At 38.4% G+C, this 21,238-nt stretch overlaps 1 protein-coding gene across 2 annotated transcripts in view; it reads right to left on the reverse strand.

Annotated features, from left to right (window-relative positions):
• JAG2 (jagged canonical Notch ligand 2) overlaps positions 1-21,238 on the reverse strand; it is a 72,148-nt gene that overhangs the window by 21,388 nt on the left and 29,522 nt on the right. For both annotated transcript variants that reach the window (XM_063333360.1, XM_063333361.1), the window contains exons 4-8: positions 15,888-16,142; positions 14,792-14,852; positions 3,476-3,606; positions 2,972-3,091; positions 499-612 (exon numbers count right to left, since the gene is read on the reverse strand). In XM_063333360.1, the coding sequence (XP_063189430.1) occupies positions 499-612; positions 2,972-3,091; positions 3,476-3,606; positions 14,792-14,852; positions 15,888-16,142 (681 nt within the window). The remainder of the gene's footprint in view (positions 1-498; positions 613-2,971; positions 3,092-3,475; positions 3,607-14,791; positions 14,853-15,887; positions 16,143-21,238) is intronic.

Consider the following 21,238-nt stretch of genomic DNA (forward strand, 5'->3'; position numbering starts at 1 on the left):
GTTTGGTTTTTTTTTTTGGTTTTTTTTTTTTTTTTTTTTTGGGGGGAGTTGCTGTTGAAAAATGGATAAAAATCCTGTCTTCCACATCATGGGCAACAGGCCCTTAAATATTTAAGCGAGTAATCTACTCTTCTACAACTTTAAGAAGGGCAGAACCTTTCATGTTCACGTTTGTATCTCTTAAGATGAATCCATTCTGTATTTTGCTTTAGACAGGCTAAAGAGTCAGAAATCGTCCTACAAGCTTTGGCAACAGCATTTATTTCTATATGGTCCAGCTTTTGATAACCCATGGATCTCAACTGCATCAAATAGATACTCTGCTGGCTGGCTGCACAGTACCACTAATCTCTTCAGAGGCTCCCAATGCAGAGCTGTTAAAGGACAGGTAAGGTAAAGGATTACCACCAAATTCCACATCCACAGTTCATGATTACCAAGTAAGCTGTATCAACCCTTCCAACCTAACAGGTCAGTCATCAGTAAACGCATACCCACCAATAGCACACGTTGGTCCACTCCACCCTGATGGGCAGTGACACTTGAAGCCTGACGAAATTTCGTGACAAATTCCACCATTAGCACAGGGATTAGATACGCAAGCGTGCTCAGCTGGGAAGAAAGAGTGAAAGAAATTCTTGCTAAATACTCTTCCAATATCAATTAAGGAGAACTTACATGGTTAGAATTCGCATTCTGATTAAAGTGACAAATAGCATGAGTGGTAGAGAGGTGCCTGTACAGAAAAATTTGGAGCTTCCTCTCCCTAGCTGCAGAGAGTAAGATTCCCAGTAGGAGACTGAAGCAGGATTTTTACCGAAGGTGCATCCTTCGTATCTACTAACTAGAAAGCCTGAAGGCAGACAAGTCACTCATATCTCAATAACCCAAGAGCTAGAGAAGTTCCCCCTTAAGCTATTGTTTCCAGCCACGCACTACCACCTCCAGAGTGCTCCAAGCATATTTTTTTTCCTTCAGTGAGACAAAACAGATATGCTGTATGCAGAGGTAGTAGTAGTAGTTTAAGTATCAAAGGTCTGTTTAGCTTCATTCTAATACTGTTCCTTGGAAACAGTAAAGTATAGAGGCACTTGCAATTATAGGCAGTACTGCTTGTTGTCACTCCATGTAGGGGGCTGTATGCAGAAGCTGCATTAAGCAACAGTAAGGTTGAGGAGGGACAAGTTGTACACCATCACTTTTGAATATTTTCCCCTCTCAGAAGCCAAGGAAGCTTCTGGAAAGAAGAAAACAATCCCTTTGCTAGGCACAGCTTTCTAATTGTTGCTGACATTTATATTTGGAATCTTTCTTCCAGGGATGTTACCTAGTTTGCAAACTGACTTTGCATTGTCTAGGAAGTTAGACACTAGTACCTAAAGCAGCTCATATACCAATCTAGTGTTAATAATCAGTATAGAACTCATCAAATGTATGGCTCCTTTTATCACTGTCTCCTCATCTGGAGAGCCAAGGTGTTTCCCCACAACTTTTGGAGTAAGCTAAGACAAGATTTCATCCATTTTAGCCCAAACTTTGCATCGCATTCTACCAGCTGAAGCAAAATTTAGGTTTTGATAGTTATCACTAAAACCACACAGCACTTTTAGAAATTCAAAGAAGATCTACATCTTGATAAATGTGAAAACCTTCTGGTGATAATAGGTTAGTGAAATTAAGGCCAAACTGTTGAGTTAAAGAAAAAAAAAAATGGGTTATTTCCATCCATACTTTTAACTATATCAAGGAACAGCAAAATTCAAAGTGAGAAGACGGGGAATATCACGTTTCAAAAAAAAAAAAAAAAGGATTTAACAGTCTATCATGGCAAAGAGAGTCACAGCAGAACACCCAACTGAATATTACAGGTGAAAAAGTTGAACCAAAAGTTCAAAAGTTTTCTTTTTTTTCTCCAAAAATCACATCTTTAAAGCAAAATAGGAAAGAAATAGAAATTGCACACCTGCCGTTTTATCTCCAGAGACAGAATAGTCAGAAAAAGTCTCCAAATACCAAAATAGTCTGCAGTACATTAAAATTTTGGTCTTTGTGTAAAACATACACAGATATACATGAAAAAAGCTATATGCTCTCTTTGTAGCGTGGTTGAGATAGGAAGCAGTTTTTCATGTTGGACAGACACAGATCTGTTAAACTCTATTTCTGATGAAGTATGCCTTCTTGACTATAGTTTAAATGCTTTCATCCATTTCACCAATGGGAACAGGGATTACACTTAACTTTTCATTTAGACTGCTCAAGGTGACTCTGTAAGAGGGCTTGAACACATTTCCATAGTAGTTAACATCTGCGTCATTAACCCAAATGTATTACAAGTCACACGTGAAAAGATGATTTTAAAAATCAAGTTTCAGCTGATCAAAAAGGGTAGTCAACACGTTCAGGCAGCTAAAAATTGGGCCAAGCCCCACTCCATGGTTAAAATTGAGGTGTCCATTACTACCACCTTCCTTAGTCACCAGGTTGTCGAAGATGCATGTTTGCAAGCAAGCCAGAAGACAAGAAAACAGGTAGCAGGGAGAAAGATAACAAGGAAAGGCTGCAGTTCCATGAGACTATAGTCCAATTGCATGGGAGCTAAAGGGAAGAAATATACTCAGTCATATCTAAATCCAAGGGAAAATGTTGCAGCACTTTTGTTACCTTCAGTGTTTTTTTTGAATAGCCAGCCTAAGCCACTAAACAAGAGTGACTGAGCTGGCACATCCCCACTATCACACAAAGTAACAATCAAGTTGAAAGGACAAGTTGCACATCATCACTTATCACACTTCCCTTTCTCAGAAACCAAGCTAGCTTTTGGAAAGGAGAAAACAGGCCCTCCACTCTACACCAAAAAAAAAAAAAGCAGCAACAATGAGCGTATAGAAATGCCACCTGGCCAACTAGAACATAGCCATGCCTAAAACAGTCTCAGATTACTGAAGATATGTGCAATATCCAGACGTACCAATTTCGCAGTTCTTTCCAGAGTAGCCATCTGGGCAAGCACAGCGATATTCATCTGGTTCAGTATTCATACAGGTTCCACCGTTCAGGCAGGGATGGTGATTTCCACAGTAATTCAGATCTGGACAGAGAAAGGTGTCAATTGACAAGGAATACAAATCTCACCATTTTAATCCGTAGTCAGACATACAGATGCCTTTCTAGCTTTAACGTCATTCACCCATATCACCCCCATATTCCATTAGCTAGCCTGCTATCTCATTCCTATCCACAGAACACAGAAGGATGAACAAGAGACAACAGCATGAGTTAGGAAAATCAGGACCATACCAAGCCTTTTGTCTTAAACTGCCTATACTTATGATGTTTAGGCACCACCTGTCATAAAAGAATCAGGCACAGAAATACTCAGGTAGTTGCACACGAACAGGAAAAAAAATGGTTAATGAGTTATCAGTTAATCATGCAACTTTACTTATTTTTCCTGTACATTAATGTTAAGTACCTTTGTTACAGAGCAGGCCACCCCAGTTGGTTTCACAATTACACTGCCATGGTTCATTACAGCTCCCATGAGCACAGCCTGGGTAGCGGACACACTCATCACAGAACTGTCCTTGCCAACCATAATGACACCTAAGATGTAAGTTCACATGTTAAGAGTTAGCAACATGATGCTTAATTGTCAGCATTACAGGTATTTAGAACGCTACACTTACCATTCTCAAGAACAAGGTCAATGTTCAATGCGCAACAAATAGCAAAACTTTATTTCTCCTGTTTAGAAGGGACATACTAGTTCTGTTGAACATCCTTACTGGAACTCATCTTGCTCAACCATATTACACACCATGGCAACAAACACCACCACACACTACGCATTATGAGAACTGTACGTAAATCAGTTGTTCTTTCACAAAAAGTCCCCATCTTCATGTAGTCATCTCACACTAGGATAAAAATTGTGATTGGTATAACAGAGTTGAAATTACTTTTCAAAAGGAGACCACTGGCTTACTGCATCAAGCACCATAGCATTTTTCTCTCTATGAAGATAGCTTTCAAGATATGAGATAGTTTGTTCTGGAGTGCTACAGTCTTGAAAGATCAGGGCAGTCAGAGATGCAGCTGTCTTGTCAATTTTCTCGGGACTTAGTGTCTCAAAAGAACCCTTTTTACAGATTTATTCTATTATATCCTCAGTGTTCTCTAGTGACATCATGAAAAGGGTGCTCTTTGGAGAAAGGAGGAGAGAGAATAGAAACAAAAAACATTAATAATTCATTTTTTTTAAGCAGAGTTGAAATTTTGTCAGAAGATTTCTTCAGGGACCAATATATTTATGTTATCTGTAGCAGAATTCTGCTAACAAAAGCAACTGCTTATTCTACAGGAAAAGCGTTAAAAGTCTGAACTTCAGAAAAAAGAAAAAGAAAAGGACATAGGCTAGTGGGTTTTTTTGTTTTGTTTTGTTTTTTAAAAAAACAACCTTAAACTTCATACACATTTTAATCAAAAATAAATAGTAAGGTTGCTCTTTTGGGCCAACAAGAAAACATTCTGCCTGTTATTTTAAGAGTATTTCTTATAAACAACTTAAGAGCCATACTAGCAATGAGACATGTAAAAACACAGTGAATGGGCACGCGAATACCAGTGGAGCCCTAATGCCTAGGGGGGAAAAAAAGCATTAGAAAGGAAATTGTACTTTTTCAGATTTAACACCTCCTTTCTATTATCAACATGCTTTGAACAGCATAAAAGAACAGAAAATAAATTCTTAAGTCATTGGGGCGTGGTAAGAGAAGACAAGGAAAAGAGGTATAAACGAGGAGTCTTGGTTCCTTGTGAATCAACCCACCTCCACCATTTCAGTAAGCTGTATCAGTCCCCAGAAGAACAGAACAGGTTATGCTGTCAGCATTTTTAAATTGCTACTATTTACATAGGCAGAAGGAATCTAGATGCAGATCTCTGAGTCCCAGTAGCTGCTCCTCATTCAAAACCTCCCTGTTGTGGGATCCCTACGGAGATCCTCAGCTGTGTACCTAGTCCAGAAGCCTCCCATCACTCATTGAAGCAAGGCTGTCAGACGCCTGGAGAACATACGTATTTCAGAAGCAGCTTTCTTTTGCTGTATTAGCAGTAAGAGGAAACAAATACTGCTCCTGCTAAATTTGATCTCTTCCTTCCTCCTCAAGGACAGAAAAATCTTTTCAGGGGCTGGTAATAAACAATTAAAAAAAAGTACTGTAACTCACTTTACTGGCCCCAACCCAAATCTTCATCCATGCCAAACTTGGCACTACTGCCAGTGATTCACCATGACTATCCTAGCCAGAGCCAACTCCCCACCCACAACACAACAACCATTTGCAAGGGGTGAAAGTCTGCATCACAAAGCAAATAATCACAATAGCTCAATTTGTTTTCGATACCCAATGGATAACAAGTTTCTTTGTTTAACACTGCACTGGTGATTAAGAGTGTAAAGAAAAATACAGCCACCTTCTTAGAACTTGAAGGCATCTTAAGCACCTACTTGAGTTTGTAGATATGCTTGACTGCATTAAAATTAGTTCAGTAGAAAAGGGTTGCTGCTTTTTCATGATATTCAATAGAGTCAAAGTTTACCATTAAAGTTACCATCAAGCCCGAGGGAAAATAATTTCTAGAGGCTAAAAGCAGCCCAAAGGAACACAGTGTTTACAAGTCAAAAGGTTACTATGTGGTAAGTTGATCAGCCTTCAGTTTACAAGGAAGAGTAAATTAGGATTTCCTCTTGAACAGGAAGTCTGGTCGCATCCTACATTAGCAGGTGCTAGAGCAGCTTTAATCCCACTTCCTTCTAAAGATAATGTTTACACAGATCTCAGCTCACCCCTAGAGCAAGATGTGATCAATAAAGTGAAATCAATTCAGAAATAGGAATGTTGTAATTTATAACAAAAATACCAAGCCACAACACAAAGATGAAAAAAGTTTAATGATCCACTACGAGAAGCCCAAAAGGTACAGATATAAAAGCAACATCATCTATAAAAAAAACCCAACAAACCAAAACCACAACAACAAAACAAAAAACCCTCCCAGAATTCATTTTCAAATGACAACCACTTGTATGAAAGCCAAAAGTAAACTGCTAGTCTGGTTAACGGTGGGCTAAAGTTACTACTTCTCTGCCCCTCCAGTTGAGGATAATCTGTTGGAAATTCCTGCAATCCTAAATTTTTCACATCTGAATAAATAAATAAATAAATATTAGAGAATCATAAGGATTCCCATTGTTTAACAGACAAAGAAAATTCTTATTGGAATCAAGATTCTACTTCCTTTGTCCTTCCCCTCTGCTGACTTCATCGGCTTTAACTTGCCTTTACAACTAAATGCGCGCAAAACAATCCGAGATGGCTTAATCTCAGCCCTTGCTGGGTTATTAGCAGTACAAAAGAAGCTACCATAAATAGACTGCTACAGTTTAGTAACTTCCTGATGGAAGGCTGAAGTACAGGCATCTGCTCCCAGACCAAAGCCTCCCTTCAGGTCAGGATTAACAGAGAGAGAGTGCAATAGGAATAGAAGAACAATTGCTAGTTATCTTAAAACTAAAAACAAGCAGAAAAGATCCTGATAATTCTACTGACTTGCTTCACAGCTTCCATTTTCCTTAGGTGGGAGTCTCGTGGCAATAGAAAACGAGAATTTAAATACAAGGCTGGAGGAAGGGGAGGTGGCAGGAGTTAACATTAGCAAAGCTTCTAGATAACATTTCAGTCTTGAGATTAGAGAAACTGCAACAGTGCAGGAAAAAATACTGTTGTCATTGACGAGTAGATAAAGCCACAATAATTCAACTCATAGTCTATACATGGTTACAATAAGCAAGTGGGCCTTCAAACAGCTAAATCCAGCACAAGGAAGAAAGGCCTTCTACAGTAAGTCTCAATGTGTTTAAAGTATTTAATTTAGTACCAAGGAATCCTGCAGAAAGCACACACCATTCCGCACTGTTCAAAGACACCTATGCACTCAGAGGCAGGAGCCAGGAGGTGAGATGGGGAAAGGAGAAAGAAATAGAAGATTTGGGGTTTTTTTTGCTTTCTCTGGGGCTATTAAAAAACCTAACTGGTCAAGTTCAATAAAATTGAGGTTATTTTTTTTTTTCCTACAGAACTATGCTTTCCCAGTGTTCTTCTGAAACAGTTTTAAGTAAGGAAAACACCGAATACTGATCTTTGCTTTCCTCTGAGGATGTTTGTGTCACATTTATTTAGTGAAAGCGAGGTTTAAATTGAGCATTTCTGGTGTTCAGAAGATCCCACGTTGCTGTATGTAAACAGATACATTGTAAGGCCCTGAGCAATCTGGTCTAACTAGACCTACTTTGGGCAGGAGGTGGGACTTTCCAAACTCCATGATTTTATGATAAATCCTACAATGGCAGTTATGGAAGTGATGTGGAAAGGTGAAGAAATGTACTCAAATCCTGACGGCCTGTAAACCATGGTCCCTCAGCACCTTGCATGATTAACTCATGCTTATTCAAAAGGAAGATGCCTGTTACATACCAAAAAGTTAGAGTGCTCTTAACCATCAATATTAACTCAGCTGTTTTATACTATTTTCACACATGGTTTATTGTCCTAGTTAATCACTTCTGGTTATTTGAGAATCCTGAATTTTCTGTGCAGGAAGTTCACCTGACAAACTTCATACTGCAGGTCTCACTCAATCTCAGATCTACTCTGGTTAACCTTACAAAAAGGCTTGTAATACACGAGAATGAGAGGATAACTAAATAAATTCTGTTCTACACCTAGCTACAGAGCTTTGTCAGCACCTAAGCACAAGTACACCTAAACCATCAATGTGAAGGAAATAAAACCCAAACTACTTCTCAACTCTAAGTCAAAATATGGGACCTAAAAATAAATTGAAAAAATCCTAGGAATGACATAGTCAATGCAGTACAGGCCTTTAAATTATGACAGGTTACACCTTTCTGGTATCTTGCACATCCATCTTAAAAAAGCTGAAGTGTGCTATATTTACATGTCATTTTTTAACCAGGCTTTTTGGAGAGAGCTTCTCCCACTCATATTTCAATTGGAACCTGTGGCCAAAACACTCAACACAGGAAAACGAAGCAAAACAGTGACATTAAGAGCAGAAGCAAAATGCATCATTCAGGGGTGGGGGAGAAATAACCCTCTTAAATGGAAAACCACTAAATTTTCTAATGACGTGAACAGGATGGTGTTGCATAGGCCAGAACAATAGCTTTATATTAGTTATTTACTTAAAATAACTATAAGAAAGTCTGTTTAATCTTTTAAGAGATTAATTGTTGCATAGCAGGCAGCAATATGGTCTAGCTGTTAGGAGATCTTACGACTCTAAGCATCCGGATTCAATGTTATAGCTAGTACGGTACTCACTAAGGATTTCTCACAGAAGTCCTTTCTCCACTTTCCTACCTTTGAAAAAGGCATAATGGTTTTGTGAATAGGGAAGGAAAAGATGCTCGTTAATGAACACAAGTAATTTAATTACCTGAAAGCTTGTTGTCTTTTCCTCTCACCCTGAGCATTCTTGTTAGACCAAAAGATACAAACCTCTCCCTACACACTTTTTTTCCTCCTCTGATAAAGGAAGTCATTGAAAGCTAGCATTCTCACTGCAGTACTTTAGAGTTTTGTGAAGGAGCTGATAGAGGGGATGGTTAAGAATTGTTTACCCAGAACATATGGGGAAAGGCTGCTCAGTTAACTTGCAGTAAGGGGCTGTTTCTATATTTGCATTAGTTCCCACCAGTAGCACACTTTTTAAGTGAACTGCCTGATCATTCCTGTTGATGGTGTGCTGGTTCACATCACAGAGCTGTTCTGGAACAAAGGAACGGGACCTCCTTTTAGGTTAAGCTAAGGCCATGTAAGACAATGTATGCCAGGAGCACACCTAATGTGTTCCAGCTGCAAACAGCTAGTCCACAAGACCATACTAGCGTTAGTCTAAAATTAAAAAAAAATGAAGTGTTTTTAGTATGGATATTGTGTTCTCAACATTGCTTTGGTCTACTGTTCTAATTTGTCAGCACTACCTACTATTGTAGACACAGGTTAGAGTACTACATGTTATTAGTTCCTGCACACCGGCTCACATTCTCCTGGAAGCAGCATCCAACTTTAGGATATATTCTGTGCCTTTCTACCCACTAACGATCCAAGGAAGTGAGAGCAGAACATGCCTCAGTTCCCTAACCAATAAAGAAAGAAAACATGGGATTCTTTTCTGTTTAACTTAATACATCTACTTGTAAAACATGTGCCAACAATCCCAGGAGGCTTACCACTTCGACGTAAAAAAAAATAAAAATAATAAAAGCATACTGGTTATGATAACAGGCAAGAGAGTTTATATGATGAGACACAGAGCAATTGTAATAATTTTGCAAGTTTTTTGAAACTCAAGTTGTGATACAATACCTTGCATCAGAGAGGAGACAGGAGAAGGTGTCCAGGTAGGGGTACCGAATGCATTCCTGCAGGGCCAAACAATAGCCCTATGCGCTTTAGGGACCACAGCTAGTCCAAGTTGCAGGAACTGAAACGGCCAGATGCCACAGCAGCTAGCACACTGCTCAAACAAGACTTTCTAGTTTACTGTTCAGAGCAGCTTATGAGATTTCTCCAAATTTGACAGCTTATGAGATTTCTCATAATTCCATTCTGGAACAGTTGGGGAAGGAAGCCATATCATTTATCATCTGCTCTTGATAAGTCCTGCTTAGCCAATAACTCATCTGTGAGCATTTTCTAGATATTTAGGAATGGTATACCTGTTTCAGTGTTCTTTTGAGATTTCTATCTGATCTAGCTAGTATGGAAGTTTCCCATCTCTTACTTTCTCCCCATTTTTGGAAGCTGGCATTGTAGTTACTACTTTTTTTCAGTCCTCTAAGACCTTTTGTTAGTTCTCTACAGTCCTTCAATAACAATCTGCTTTGAGATGCCTCACCAGATCTCCTTGTACCCAAGAACAAGTTTACAAGAATCCAGCTGCCTTTTTTTTTTTTCCCCTTCCTCAAAGCTTAGTCAGAGTTCCCAAATGTTGATGGTAACCACGTTATTCACCCAACTTGTCACAAAAACACAAGCAAGAGATTAGTGATATTGGTAGGCCTCCTACTGAAAAGGACAAGAAGACTATGCAAGCCTTTAACTTTTAACAAAGGATCTCTAGAACACCATTACACCCACAACACTCCAGGTACTCGTATCTCATTTTGCAGCTCAGGCTTTTGTTCCTGCATCTCTGTAAAGAAAGTACTGAATAATAGTTGAGCATGTTCTGGCCCTAACAGTGACAGTAAGAGGGAGCAAAATCCCTTGGGAGAGGCATACAGCACCTGCAAGCACTGCTGAACGCAAGAAGTTAGCCTCACAAGCAGGATGGAAACAGAACACAAGGACTACAAAAGGTATGGTGCTGGACAAGAACTTTGAGAAACATGAGACTTGTGATTAAATAAAAACAAAAGTCACAAACATTGTAAAACCAAAATTTTGTCACATGTAGTTCAAAAGTAATTCTAGAGTAAGACAGTTCAAAGTACACAGATTAAACAATAAATTTACTTAAAGTTACTTAAAAAGTTTTAAAAACCATATGCTTGCTTTATTCACCTTGCACAAATTTGCATTAAAGTACTATTAATGATCCCATTTCTAATTCCTTTCAGCTAGTCTATATATTCTAAAGAAATTTTTTGTATCACAGTTGTGTGAAGTAAGACTTGCATTTCCCAGGACATAACCTAGGTCCTAGCAGCGCTCCAGAAACTGAACACAAACTGAGCAGTATTAGGGATTTGGCCCCTTTTGTTTTGCTTTGAAAATAGAAACTGAAGCATTCAAAGGCAACAGGAAAAGTACAAAGATTTCTGAAAATACCACCACCCTGGCAGGAATATGACAACGTAGCCCAGATATGAGGCATATGAGCCATATCTGGGCTTCTGCCAGATATGCTAGATCACAAGGAAGTGAAAGATTAAGCCATTAAACCTCAAAACCATGGTTTGTGAGTGGTACCAAACATACTCAAGCCAGCAGTTTTCATCAAGGAAGGAGACCGTCACTTTTAGTTTCTCTATGTTCACTTTGATAATTTCATACAGTGATTGAGCCTAAGCCAGTTATAAGCTGTTAGGTCCAACTTTATTCATCTCCAAACATTTTAATGAAATTTAACAAAGTACTTCAAATGATGCAAAAACATACAAAAAGCACCAATCATCATGGCTTGGCAGTGTTGCTTCTTTGACAATCCCTCCTACTAATATCGGCTGGTGAAGTCAATCGATAAGACTATTTAGTCTGCCACAGCAGGCTAGGAAAAAAATAAATATATTACAGCCAAACACTTTGAGTCTAGATATAGGTTGTTTTGTTTTGGGTGGGATTTTTTTTTTTTTTAATTTTAAGAAGATTGCAATTTCCTATCTTTGCAAGAGCCAGCTAAGTTGCTTTTGCTTTCCTCAAGGATGTAATTTTGCTCGTTAGTCAGTAAGTTACTACGTTTTCTGAACTGCCTCCACAATGACAAAAACCTATCACTTACCGCCAGCCATACCACAAAATCATTTCTGACATTAGGTCATTTTGAGACATCAGGTCATCCCCTACTTATTTTCCAATTGTTTGGTGAAAGCTCAACAAAATAAATGGCAAACGTCATAACACTAACTTCCTCAAAACAAGGGGTACACGAACTTGCCCAACAGATGACGTACAGTTACAGCTAATGGCATATCCTTTACTAACAGTCTGCAGTCACTTAGCTACTTTTAAGATCCATTTTTAGTATAACATTTAATCCAAGAACAGATCTAAATTACTTTGGAAAATCAAAGCACAGAGGGTAGATCCTTGCTATGAGAGTTAGGCTGAAGCCTCAGAGCCATTGGTTAAGTTACCTGCATGTTCATACAAGTTGAAGATAGAAACCTTTTTCCAACTTTTCTATTTATAAATGACACTGCAGATTTTGGCAACCAAGTAGCTATTGGCACCAGATTTCCATACATCTCACACCCATGTTTTTCTCACATTTTCATTTTCTTTCTGAATTAAAAAAAGGACATTGTTTTCACCTGTTAAATGACAGTGGCAACTGTCCAAAAACCAGTATGAAGGAATCTAGATTATAATTCAATAGCACCAAACATAGCAGTTTCTTTTAAATAACAGCTTCCTTTGTACTGCTGAAGATAAAGGTCATGTCTGTAAGCCTTGCTTATTTTTAGTTCAGCATCATTTTTCTACAGCAAGTATTACCCATTTGGGTTAAAAGCAACATTTCTAATGTAGCCTAATAACTACTACAGAATATAAGCTAAAGACATCTGTGTGAACAAGTTCAAGCTACGAAATCATATTTAAAGACGTAGCCAAGAACCTTCTGCAGAGTGGCCATACATAGAAAGGCTATTCTTTTCCTTTAACCTGCTGACCAGATCTAGCAATTCAGCAGACAGTTGTTAAGAAACAAGGCAAATGGCATACAATCCATCTGAAACATTACGTCCTTATTCCTTCCCCCAGTACTTTTTTTTCAGATGAGAGAATCCATCCAACAAAATAGTGAGATTTCTGGTCAGAGTGCTTCAATAGACTCAGTGTTATTTTTGTGAGCTTTATTTAGCTGGGCAGGTTAGAAGGGGGTACCTAGACTTACATCATTAGATGCTTCTTCACATCAGTGACATGCTGTAAGGAAAAGCTTTGCTCGCATGAGACTATCAACAGGCACCTAAAAAAAGGTACCATAACCACCAGCCCCCCCATCTTCAAAGGTTTTGTATTCCCTTCTTTAAAGCTTCCTCCTCCTCCACAACTTTTGTTTTCCCAGATAACAGCTGGTATCACAGAGAAATGAAAGCTAAACAGGTGTCCTGGTTTGAGATAAAACAACCTATTTTCTGTTCAGTAATTTTGCTTTTCAGCTAAAGTGGCCAGCCCAGCCCAAACCACGACAGCGCACCAGCCCCTCTCACCCTGCCCGAAAAAGGGTACTGCTTTGCATTTGCTTAAGCCTGATGCTTTTTCACCTTTATTCAAATGCTCCTTGCATTCAAAAAGGAAACGTTCACAGGTCCCTAGGACACTCCTTTGATATCTACAGGACTCCAGAAAGCCTTACATGAATGAAAATTCATTAGAGTAGGTTTTGAGAACCTATGGGGAAATGTGCCCTTGGAAGGCTCGAGGGAAGGAGCGCTTCTTACTCAGGTAGAAGTGATACTGGCCCAGCTCTCAACCACAATCTCTACTTCTAATCAAAAAAACCCAAACAACTCACAACAGCAGTACGGACACACAATACTTGAAATCACAAGCAGAATATTTAATGATAAGAAAAGATCACAAACAACATTAAATAGAAGTATTCCTTCTTACAGAAATGAAGCCATGGTTTAAACATCTGCCTTGGAAAAAAAAAAAATAAGGGAGGTGTTAGAGCTCTTCAGAAATGAAACTGTACATGCACCGAAACAGTGCACTTCATACACAGGAATTCACAGTTTTCAGTCAGATTTCAGAGCTACAACACAGCAAATCTACAAGTCAACAGCATCTGATGGAAGTTTCAGGGTGGTAAAAAACCACCTTGTGGTGCAATGATATAGGACTGACTTTGTTATCTGCCACACTTGCACTGTCAGAAACTTCAGGCTTCTCAACAGGATGAGAATTGTTTGCATGTCAGCTGCCACAGCTCACAAACTGGCACTTCAACCCCAGCTTAGCTCTAAGCCCAGCAAAGTTAAGCAACCTGCATCCCATTCCTGCCACTTACATGATGCTTGTAGTAGTTACTAGTAGGATGATGAAGCAGAATTGCCTTAAACTATCACAGCTTGCCACAAATGGTATTTGTCAGCTCTCAGGGGTTCTGGCAGCCAGTTCAGCTTCACATCATTCCAAGCAACCAGATTCAATACAGCTTACAAAGGAACCACTGCACAAATCCACTCTTAAAATGACACATACAACTCTGACCATAAATAAACTCAAAAACTTATACAGGATCCCAAACTCACAAGCATACCTGTCTCATTTCTTCAACAGTCAGTGTAAAAATAGCACCCATTTCCCCTTGACCTACTGTGTTGGATGCCTGAACTTTTACAAGGAAACAATCAACTCCTCTTGCTACCAGAAAGGCTATTTAGGTTTCATCACAAAGTTAAGGGAACATTTCAGACTGTTCTCTCAGATTTAGGGGCCACAAATCTTTCACTTGGGGTAGAAAGTTTAAGTTGGGGTTGCTACTGTTATCTCCATTACTACCAACAAAACCCTTTTTTATTGGAAAAGCTAAGTTTACTATATTTCGGTGATCAAGTATATAGAGTGTCTAGCACTGTGAGCATTTCCTAATCATAACAGTCCAACGAGCAAGCTCCCTTTTTTATTTGAGGGGAGCAGATAGTACATAGAGATCAAAGCCTCTAAGAATTTTGGAAAGAAAGAAGAAAAAAGATTATTCTCATTTGATAAAGGCATAGTTTTGGATTACATGAAGCAAATCTTTTCAGTCCTGTACACGCAAAAGAATAGAATAGGATTGCAAAACAATATGAATTATATGCAGTTCTTACACATGTGAAATCTACCTCAGATCCATTTTCATCCATACAATTGTATACTTTTTTTCCTTTCATTTTGAAGTAGACTTTTTAAAAGTAGCAACATACACAGAAAATACCAGAAAGATCAGCACTCATAAAAAAAGATATTCAAGCATGCAGACTTACTTGCATTCCCCAGGTGTACTGCAGCCTCCATGGAGCAAATTACATCCTTGTTTACATACAGCTGTAAATAGAAAAAGGTTTAGGCATCAGTCTGGGCAGCAAGGTAATCCATTAGTACAGCAGCAATCTGGAACTCTTTAGCCAGGGCTTCTGTCATTTAGCCTATTTGTTGCTTGTGCAAAGTAGACTGTCTTTTGTCATGTTCCAAGAATTGTTGCTTCCACTTAGCTATTTCACAAAACACAGCCCCATTACAACTGTTTGAAAAATAACTTAAGGTAACTCCTTGAAAAAGTTGCTAACAAATAGGGCTGCAGCAAGAATGTCTGCACTGAAACATTTCTCAAATACAGGGTTTTTTTTTAAACCTGGTGTTAGACCAGTATTATGCCGGAAATCCCAAGCTTCAAAAGATACACGTGACCTTGAGTAAGCCCTAAAATGGTCTCCCCTCTCATTAACAGGGGTTTTACTGAAAAGGAACAGAAAACAAAAACAAGAAGCCCTCAGAGAGAAGAGTATGTCAAGCAATTTTAGCACTAATTACTCGTTGAGACTGAAGGCAAAATGCAAAGAGATCTGATTGAGTGGTATAATAAAAAAGATGGCTACACTTGAATTTCTGCTCACGTTAAGAGCTATAAAAAAGTTTTCAGCTTTGCGTATGCTACACTTAGAACTTTTTCATTTGCAAAAATAGAGTTATGAGGGCATTTTTACAGGATTAAAGGTCTACAGTATTACCGATATCAAGACTATTCAATAAAATCTTACCTTAACAAATGCAATACATCATTTTGCTTTGAAGTAACACCACCATCAAATAAAGTCAATTAGTAAAAAGATGTTTCACTATTTTGAATCCTAAATTTGTTGTGTAGCCCCCATAGCACAACCCACAAGCAACACTGTATCCTGCCCTGGGCTCCACTCTTCACAGAGAATGTTTCTTTCAAAGATTTTCATTCAAACGACAAAGTATGTATGCATTAAAATTAATGCTCCATAGCACTGACACTACAGAAATACCTACTTCAGTTTATACCTACTACAGACACACATTAGAGCTAATGTAAAATGAAGCAAACAATACTACCTTGTTTACATTCTTCTCCCATCCAACCTTCCATGCAGGCTTTGTTTCCATTTTGATCACATGTGTAGTGACCAACAAAATCGTCTCGAGGGCCACAAAATTTATTGCACAGAGCACTGTAGTAGTTTTCATCACACTTTACTCTTATTTGTACTTCAAAATGGGCAACAGGACCATTAAATTGTAGCGTCTTCCATCGATCTTCTGGGTTGATCATGCCAGCATGCGCCACTCGTTCTATTAATAAGTCTTCACCTTTTTTTAAAAAAAAAAACAAAAAAAACAGGTGGCAGTATTCAGATGATAAGTTAATAGCACACAAAAGCATATGAATTCAAATCAAAAGTATTCAACTGGTTAAGAGAAAACCTAGTAAAGAAAATGTTAAGATGATAAAGATCTACTGTATAACTGAATTTTCCTTTGCCTTGCAAAGTTCATTACAGGAAGGCCAATTTAAAAAAGTGTCCCAAAGGAAATATTAAAAAACCCTGGAACATAATCCATAGGAAATAGCTTATTTTTCAAGGCAGCCAAACATACCACACCCACATGCTGACAACCAGCAGCTTTATCTTGATCTGAGGCTCTTTTTGTTCTTATAAAATTGCAAAATCTGCATAACCTAGTAGCTGAGATATTCAAGTTCTCTGGTGCAGGTTTAATTTTAAAAATAAAACAAAAGACATACTCAATTTGCTGCAAAATTACTAACTAATAGTAAATGCTCTAATAGCTTGCATTATGTACATAAACTAGCTTTTTTTCCATTTTATCATTCTCTCTACAGTAAAGGTAAATCATCTTTAACAACCATTTCATAGAACACTTTGTGCAGCTAGAATTTGATATTTTGCAAAGAAATATACAAGTGAACCCAGGATTACCAAGGGTCTATTCTCAACTTTGTATCCTGCTTATCCTTATCCCCAGTGGAACTACTGATAATTGCGATCATTGTTGCAATAGACTCTGTAAGCATCCTGCCTTGCCCTCACAGAAAGCAGCAGCACTGCTACTATCAGGCTCCGTTAACTGAGACCAAACGTGCACAATGTATTAGCTGTCACATGGGAAAAGAGGATTTTAGGATATCAGATTATGGAACGGCCAACACAAAGTATTTTTATTTTATGAATATGAATTTATCCATTTTATTCTTGGTATAGAGGCTTCAGTACTAGAAGATGAGAAGAAATTATAGTCAGTACAATGAAATGATACAACTGCTTCAGTAAATGTTAAGAATAAGCAAAACACACTAAGGCTAGACAGTAGCCCCAGTGATAAGAGTTTTGAAGTGTTTTCACTATTCAAACCTGGTAACATCCTACTGCAAGAGTTTTTCTAGATCACTGCAAGCTGTGGATGGAACTCCAAGCACTATTTAAGGGCAAGGAAAAGGTACAGAAGCTCCACTTGTATACATGAATTTCATACCCATTTATGAAATAGCTAATAATATTGTCAGCTCAAAACTTCAGTGTCCACTTTCTTTAAATAATAAGGATTCTTTAAAATGCACGTTAAAAGAAATGAAGAACCAAAAACTTTCACTCAGCAAGAGGTTGTAATGGTAATGAGACAGAGTCTAAACTTCAGATTATTAACTATACAAAACACACCAAACGGGTAGCAATCAATACTAAACTACCATTTTCTGCAAATACATTTCACCTACCTTATAGAACTTGTTAACCTAATCAGTTTAGAAAATAAAACCAGAAGGAATGACTGTTTCTCACCTAGTAAGTTACTGACAGCATAGAGGTGTCCTGTGCATCTGTTACCAAGGCTGCACTTCCCCCTCAGCACGTAAAAGGACTCAAGCGACAATTTTTACTCAACTCCAACATTAAAGAAAAAGGAAAGCTACTGCAGTGGGGTGTGCAATGCATTTTATCGTAACATCTTTTTTCAAGCTTGCTTCTACCATAAAAATCTTTCCTCTTAAAATTACGGAATATTGGACTTTAAAAAGCTGTTTTAATTAAGCATTGAAAGGTTCTCCAATTATTAAGGACTCAAAGTATCTCTCTGTTTAATATTAAAGTAGTATTGCCACGTATAGGCTACAATTCGTGCTTGCCAGGACTAGTCTGCATAAAACCTTTTATAGCTAGACAAGACATATTGAAGTCTATCTCTGCTCTTTAACTCTTAAATTCCCGTACGTGAGCTCCTCTATCATCCAGCAGCATGTGGTCAGTAGCAGAGTGGACGAGAAACCTGCAAGCTAGAAAAGACTGCCTGTGGTTTATTTTTGACTGAACAGGATATCTATCGTATTACCAGTCGCCATTAAATGCTTCATGATTAGATTCAATATCCTTCCATAATCTCATTCTTCTCTAATGACTATTGATCTGAAAACCTTGATGAAAAACTATAAAGGAAAAATGCTGAATCATTGGATGGTCAAGAAATTTGAACAAATAGCAAATATGCATTATAGAGATATTTTCCAACAATAAGCAACACAGGCTTATTAAAAACAGCTGCAACAGCCACTGCTATAAAAGTGTGTCCCCAAAGTGCATCAAGTGGACTGAAGAACAGGTCCTGCGATTGAAAGCAGTGGCTTACGTAGTAAAAAAAGAAAATCTTATCAAACATCTTCAGGCTAATGCAGATTCATCAAAGTTAAATAACTGGAACACGCACTACAGCTATTGCAAATATACCTATGCAGAACAGTCCTCTTGATACTGGGGGTCAAGAATAGGGGAAATAACCCAATAGTGCTTTTTTTTTTTGAACACTCAAACTTTATCTTCACAGACTCCTCTGAAATAGAATGTATTCTGAGTCTTCAGAGCTTTTCCTCTAGCTTATATCAGTAAAAGGAGGGCTTAACAAAGCCAAATTATTTACCCTGAACCACAAAAGGCATCAGGAAATCAGCTCCAAGTCATTTAGTTTTTAATACTGAATTCTTAAGTACCTAAGTATTAGAATTCTGATTTACTTCAAATTTAAAAATTATCCCAAACAGAAAGCGCATCTTCCAAAGAGATCTGTAATCACAGGGAGAAATGTGTTTGTCAAGGTTCCCCTTTCTCCCCCACAATGCCAAAGTGTTTCTGAAGATATTCAGTCTCTCACATTTAACTGTTGTGATGAGACTAGTTTGCTCCCTACATCTGGTTTACCATTAAAATTCACATTAGGAACTCACACGCATTACTTTCAGCCCTTAGTAAAGGCAATGAGCTGTATAACTGAATGTGTTTGCTCATTGGTCAAAAAAGCAGCATGTATTACTATTGTAACCTCCCCCACACACACCTCAGAAGCAATAGGGCTTCTCGATTACTAAGAAGTTTCCTACAAGTCTCTCTAGACAAACAGGTAGTGGTACAGATGTCTGCATGAAAGACGATGATGGCTAAAAGGTGGTTCTTTAATTAAGCATCTGCTTTTTGGGAGAGGAGTCCTTATCTGAAGAAGGAATCCTTATCCATAACTGTGCAATCAGAAGCCATGACTACGCTTAAATAAGAACACTGCTCATCAACACGCTAACTTTTAGCGGAGGTCAGACACTCCCAACAAGCCACTCACAGGGCAATAGAAAAGTGGATGCTGGTAGCTGTGTGCAAGGAAACACACACATGGTGGCATAAGAACTTCATGCCCAACGGAACAGGAGGTGCCCTTCTCAGGAAGTACATTGTCTTCAGCCTTTTTCAAGCAACCATTTCAAAAAGCTGTAAGGACACATTAGTCTCCTACAGACTAATATGAAAGACTAAAGCAACCACTGCATCCCCTCAGCAGACACGTAGTGAAATGGAAAGTTACTTCACATGTGAAGATGCCAGCTTGCTTCATAATGGCAGTGCTGGGTTAGGCGCTGCCAAGACCTCTGCTATACAACTAAAAGTTTGCCAAGTCAAATGACTTACCTGGAAAGTAGCACAAACTGCTGTGACAGATGACAGAAAGCAGGACCTTTCCAGTGACTTTGTATCTAAGGCAGTTTCCTCTCCCCCTCCTCCACCCTCACAAAGCAAACAAGTGGTAACATTATACTGCCACAAGCTTCCCTCCGAGACAACCCTGCTGCACCCAGGAGGAAAAAAGCACAGGAGTAGTTCAGGAATCGATCTGAAAGCCTCTCTTAGAGTTTGTACTTTGAGGTGAGTACTGGGGAAACACTTGCCCTGGAAGACTTGTTCTTGAGATGGTTCTTCACAGGTCTGCTCTGAGAACCTTCGTCTTGCTTTCAATGGGTGCAAGGAAGAATACAGGATGCTAGGACATGGAGGGAAGAATGATAACCACTTGAAAACCTTCAAGTTGTTCACTGGAACCCCCTCTTTCCAGGTTTTGGGGTTTTTTTATGTTTGTTTGTTGTTTTGTTTGGGTTTGTTGGGGTTTTTTGTTCTTTTTTTTGTTGGTGTTTTGTTTTGGGTTTTTTTTTTGTTTTGCCCCCTTTTTTTTTTTTTAAATACCCACTTGAAAGTTTAAGTGAGAACACAGGACCTGCATTTAACTTTCAGCCTTACTCATCCCTATTAAAGGAAAGCAAAACCTGACTTTGGAACTAATTAATCAGCTTATAAACAGACTCTAGCAATTACTTTGATTAATCTTTCTTACAGTAGCAACAGAAGACACATGTAACCGGATCCAGAGATCAGCTCAGTGTCCAGGATATGTTAGGGAGTTCAGCTTTCCACAGATATTCTCTTCACCCCTCCAGCATGCAGATATTGTTTGTCTCTCCTCTGGAAGAGTTGCCATATTCCCTTTCTTATTCTCTTACATATGATTTTTTACTGAGCTGTCCCAGTTTGGCAGTTCAGTAATTCTTGCAGAAATACAAGAGAAGCATCTTTGCATCTTGACAGATTCACAAGGCAAAATCTTCAGTATTAATGAATTCTCCCTAGAAATCTAATACACAAGCCTAAATTACAGAACGGCAAAGCAACAGGTCTCTATCATGGAATCAGTAAACAGACTACAGAAACATTTAACCAAGGCAAGCATTTAGCTAGTCTTCTGCCAAATTACAGGCCAAGAAAGCCTTCCTAAATTCACATGACAAGCTTTCTAAGTTTCAGATGCAATACAACTTAACAGCACCTCTCCTGCAGCCTATATTAAAGGGAAGTTGACCTTCTATTAGCAGTTTCTCATGAGAGCTAAACTGTAATCTGACACTCGTATAGACTCCTGTAGTTCATGGAAACTGTTAAATTAAGGAGATGGCCCACTGTGCCCCCATGAGACATTATATATCCTGTTGTCCTGAAATTCAGGAAAAAAAAGTGACATCAATGCAAGTAAACAGATTTGTTAGAGCATGTTAAAAAACTAGAAGATGTAAGAAAGACTTAACA

The sequence above is a fragment of the Chroicocephalus ridibundus genome, chromosome 4 (assembly GCF_963924245.1).
Source record: "Chroicocephalus ridibundus chromosome 4, bChrRid1.1, whole genome shotgun sequence".
Taxonomy (NCBI): domain Eukaryota; kingdom Metazoa; phylum Chordata; class Aves; order Charadriiformes; family Laridae; genus Chroicocephalus; species Chroicocephalus ridibundus.